General features: G+C 40.8%; 1 protein-coding gene across 1 annotated transcript in view; it reads left to right on the top strand.

The window, feature by feature from the left end:
- The window catches only part of LOC106820741 (nuclear pore complex protein Nup93-like), a 39,673-nt gene that overhangs the window by 20,090 nt on the left and 15,311 nt on the right, over nucleotides 1-4,272 (top strand). The window contains exons 2-10 of the mRNA XM_014825285.1: nucleotides 241-421; nucleotides 665-793; nucleotides 1,120-1,191; nucleotides 1,394-1,486; nucleotides 1,593-1,732; nucleotides 2,042-2,174; nucleotides 2,481-2,578; nucleotides 2,717-2,776; nucleotides 2,998-3,075. Coding sequence (XP_014680771.1) covers nucleotides 241-421; nucleotides 665-793; nucleotides 1,120-1,191; nucleotides 1,394-1,486; nucleotides 1,593-1,732; nucleotides 2,042-2,174; nucleotides 2,481-2,578; nucleotides 2,717-2,776; nucleotides 2,998-3,075 — 984 coding nt within the window. The remainder of the gene's footprint in view (nucleotides 1-240; nucleotides 422-664; nucleotides 794-1,119; nucleotides 1,192-1,393; nucleotides 1,487-1,592; nucleotides 1,733-2,041; nucleotides 2,175-2,480; nucleotides 2,579-2,716; nucleotides 2,777-2,997; nucleotides 3,076-4,272) is intronic.

Here is a 4,272-nt window from a genome sequence, read left to right as displayed (position 1 = left end):
GTATAGTAGATGGAGCCAAAACAGTTCATTACTAAACTTATGCAAATGTAAGCAAAAAATTTTCAACTAGGATATATAGAAGCAAATAATTCTCTTATTACGTATTAATACTCTTGTTGGAAGTACTGATAAATTATTGAATGCAAGTTAAAGGTAGAAAGATACTTGAAATTCAATCCTGCGCAGTTGTTAAGTGATTGATTGATGTGGGTGTTATAATTATTGGTTATGGTTCTTCAGGTCATTGTTGTTAGGTTCAAAAGGATACGACATGCCTAAAATCTCACAGAAGTTAGAAACTCTGAGTGTTGCTAAGACATTTGAGCCACTAGAACCAGTGAGAGATGTCGACATTCAAGCATTCCTCAGGAACGAGCGAGAGAATGCTATCCTGTCTGTCATTGAGGAATCACGCAAGCAGGTAGATATCATACAACAAGTAAGGGAGGGTAACTATGGCAAGTAAGGGGGAAACCACGGTAAGTAAAGGAGGGAATGCAACCATGGTAAGTAAGAGAAGGTAACTGCAGCAAGTAAGCAGTGTAACTACAGCAAGTAAGGAGGGCAATCATGGCTGGTAAGGAGGGCAACCATAGCAAGTAAGGAGGGTGTCCATGGCATTTGCATCTGAAGGGAATATGTAGTTTTCCACTTCTGCTTTCAGACGTTTGCCGATGTGGAGACAAGTTACTTTGAGACACTGGAGAATGAGTGGGAGCAGGAGAAGCAACGAATTCTCAATGCCCTCATCGGTAGCTCTGGAGAGTTCCTTTCCTTTCCCCAGGATAATGAGGTGATTATCTCCTTCTTCCATCCTATCCCTCAGCTTATCACGGTCTATTATTCTCAGTCTGTTATCCTTGTATATCCTTCAGGTTGTAGTGGTAGCCTGATATCCTTGTATATCGTCAACAGTGAACTATAAATCCAGGAAAGGTTCTCAGAGTTTCTGTATAGTTCTGGTCAATTTTATAAGTTGCTATAGAATCAGTAATGGTTCACCATATTGCTGTAGAATTGGAGTATTTCCAAATATTTTATTATTAAGTCAGGTAGTAAGTTTATTTACACAATGATTTAAGAATTAGCCTAGGTCTTCATGTTGATAATTTTCTCTAGGTCTCAATAAGTGAAGTTGATATGAAGACAAGGAGTTCATTGAATAATGTCGAGATGGCGTACGCAAGACAGGTATGGGCTAAAGATATAATGTCATACATATTCAGTTACTGAAACGTCATTGTTTGCAGCATTACAGCAAGAGCGGTTGTTATTTGCTTAAATTTTCTTTTTAATTATCATAAATATTGTAAAGAACCTTTTTCTCTGAGCAGCCATAGGGATGCGAAGTTGAATCTAACATGTGACGATGAACACTGAGGTCTGATAACAGGTGTACAAGTACAATGAGAAGGCTATTCAAGGAGGCACACTACCTAACATGGTGGACTTGTTTACAGAGGTGGCAAAGAAAACGGAAGACCAGGTAATTACTATCATAGCTATCACTCGTTAACACTCATTGCAAACTGGCTTGGTAAGCTTGTGAATTCCTCCACGCGTTAAATCTTACTCTGTTTTTGCATTTGCAGACTATAGAGGAAGTATGGAGCATGGTTCAACATATAACCGAGGTTCCATTAACAGCTAGTGACAGTACAGTATCACTGCGCACATGTAAGGACAGCCAACTCTGCTTCATTAATCAGGCTCGCAAATACCTGGAGGGAAGGTATGAGATCTCAAATTATTACTGTTATATAATTTTATATTCTTCACACTATTTTCTTACATTATCTTCTTTTGTATTATCCATCTATTATTTATTGGAGTAGTTGGATGATCGACAGCTAACATCACTTGTCTTCATGGCAATGGAAATGCCATGTGCAATATTAGCTCGAAATTGTGCCATCTTAAGAACACCTTTAAAAGATGTATTCTTGGTTATGATCTTGATTGATAGGTTTAAACCATTTTACTGTTATTAAAAAATGTTGTCAGTTACAATGCTGACAGTGCACTCTGCTTAACTTGTCAGTTATAAGAAGTACATCGAAAAGACTGTGTACAGCAACCTGCAGCAAGCCAAGCTTGGCGGCGTGCCGGGAACTGTCAACTTGATCAAAAGCTTCCTGAACATCACCCTTCCTGCCGGCATGCCTGGCTTAGAGGCAAGTGTTGTCGTTATACTGCATCACTGGTGCAGTCGCCTGCTTGTTATGCTTGTACCGTACAAGTGCGTGATGTCAACGTGTATCACACACACTACTATATTTACGCAGAGTGACGTACGAGAAAACTTGCTCCTGGCTAGATTTTATCGACAAATATAATTGTCAGTTTATGGCTGTAATTGTGTCTCTTTACTTACATAAAATCACTTATAAAGTTCAGGTACGTGCTCAATGTGCGATCTGGTTACTAAATCCCTGTGTAGGTACAATGACAGACTAACGAGAGTTTTTTTTCTTCCTCAGGAGATCTATGTAGAGGATCAACCAATATGGCCAATGATTTACTACTGCCTCCGATGTGGAGACTTGCAGGCTGCGTTACATGTTACCAATGTCGTACAGTAAGTATACTTATCGCTTAAGTGCCCATGTTCCAGTATAAATTCTTATTCTTATTTGTATGTTTGTTCCTATTCTTATTCTAGCTCCATTTCCCATTGTCATTGCTATTTGTGTTTACGATAATATTCCTTTCTCAGACAGCAATTGGATGAATTCCCAGCATTCCTGACAGAGTTTGTGCACAGTCCACTGAGAAGGTAATCTTTACTCTCAATGTATAAATGTTTGTGGGTGTGCATGTGCGTGCGTGCGTGCGTGCGTGCGTGTGTGCGTGCGTGCGTACGTGTGTGTTTGTTTGTTTATATAAAAGAAAATGGTAAATTTCATTAGTTATGTTTATCTACTGTTGGATCGTAAAGTTCTGAGGCTCATTCTACAGGGCATTAATAAATATACTTATTTTATTGTTTTCTTCCAGATTAAGTCATAGCAGTGATTCAAAGCTGAAGCTTCTCTATAGGAGATCAGTGCGGACCAGCCCCGATCCATACAAACGGTTATGAATGCATGAATAGTTTTGAATACGCTAGCTAATAGATTTAGAATGCCGTACGAGTTGCGCGTACAGCTGTACATACTGTCCGGTGTCCAACGGATTTCCTAGCTTTCGTTGCTACACTTGATTGGCTGCTAAAAACAATCTCGTTCGAACGCGATTGTTCATTGTTGGGCACGCTGGTGTATTTGTATGCAAGAGATGGAAAACCGGTTGAACGCGTTGAATGCGAGCGATCAGCCGGCGTATGGGATCGCGAGCGAAATACGCTGCCGTGAGATGCGCGCCCGCCCGACCCGCGCGGACCCGGCGGTCCGTATAAATTTATCGATCGCAAGCGGCCAGCGTAGAAAATCGCACAGTGTGTCTTAGGCTCCTAGTCCGTTAATTTTGACATCTTTTTTCAAGACTGAGTTTTTTACTGCTTTCTCCTCCCGTTCCGCGATTTCCACGGAAAATCCGTTTTGCGGAAAACTTCGGGCACTAGCTATAGGCGGCGTACTGCATTTTGGGAAACTACCATGCTGCTTTCCAACTCCCGTACGAGCCTCGTCAAAGCCGCCAGTGGAGCGTTGCAATAATGCGGCGCAAAAATGAGGTCACGAAGAGCACCAGTGGGTGTTTCCTGATTCCGACAGCCATTTACATTAACTGCGCAATGGGAGCGAACGCGAGAATTTCGTCAGGCTTTGTGTGATTTCGCGTGACACAGCTCGGTTACGAACACAGACAGTATGTTTTTATAACAACTGAACACTGTCCTTCAAATAGAAACAAAGATGGAGTGGATTGGTTGAATGTTTGTGTTGTATTCGCGTGAAATCAAGCGAGCGTCGAGCGAATTTTGGCAGACCGCTTTCCTACCTGCTATATATTTATGTATATAGATTTCGTATTTATTTAGCATTATATTTTATTGAAACGCTCCAAGTGCCTGTGTGTCGGTGTGTACAGAGTACAGTCGGTGTGTACACAGTACAGTCGGTGTGTACACAGTACAGTCGGTGTGTGTACCATAGGCCTACAGTTCTGGGGACTGTACCACCTGAATTATTATTATATAAATTATAATACAGATAAGTGGATGATTATCATAGTCTCAGGTTTATTGTGACGTTATGTATAGCAGTGGAGACTGGAGTAGTGGCCTACATTCACATTGCTTGGTTTATTAATAATAACTAAGTAGGTTTCAAA

The sequence above is a fragment of the Priapulus caudatus genome, unplaced genomic scaffold (assembly GCF_000485595.1).
Source record: "Priapulus caudatus unplaced genomic scaffold, Priapulus_caudatus-5.0.1 Scaffold45, whole genome shotgun sequence".
In the NCBI taxonomy this organism is placed as follows: domain Eukaryota; kingdom Metazoa; phylum Priapulida; class Priapulimorpha; order Priapulimorphida; family Priapulidae; genus Priapulus; species Priapulus caudatus.
The sequence above is the reverse complement of the archived record's forward strand: the minus strand, read 5'-3'. Positions and strand labels throughout refer to the sequence as shown.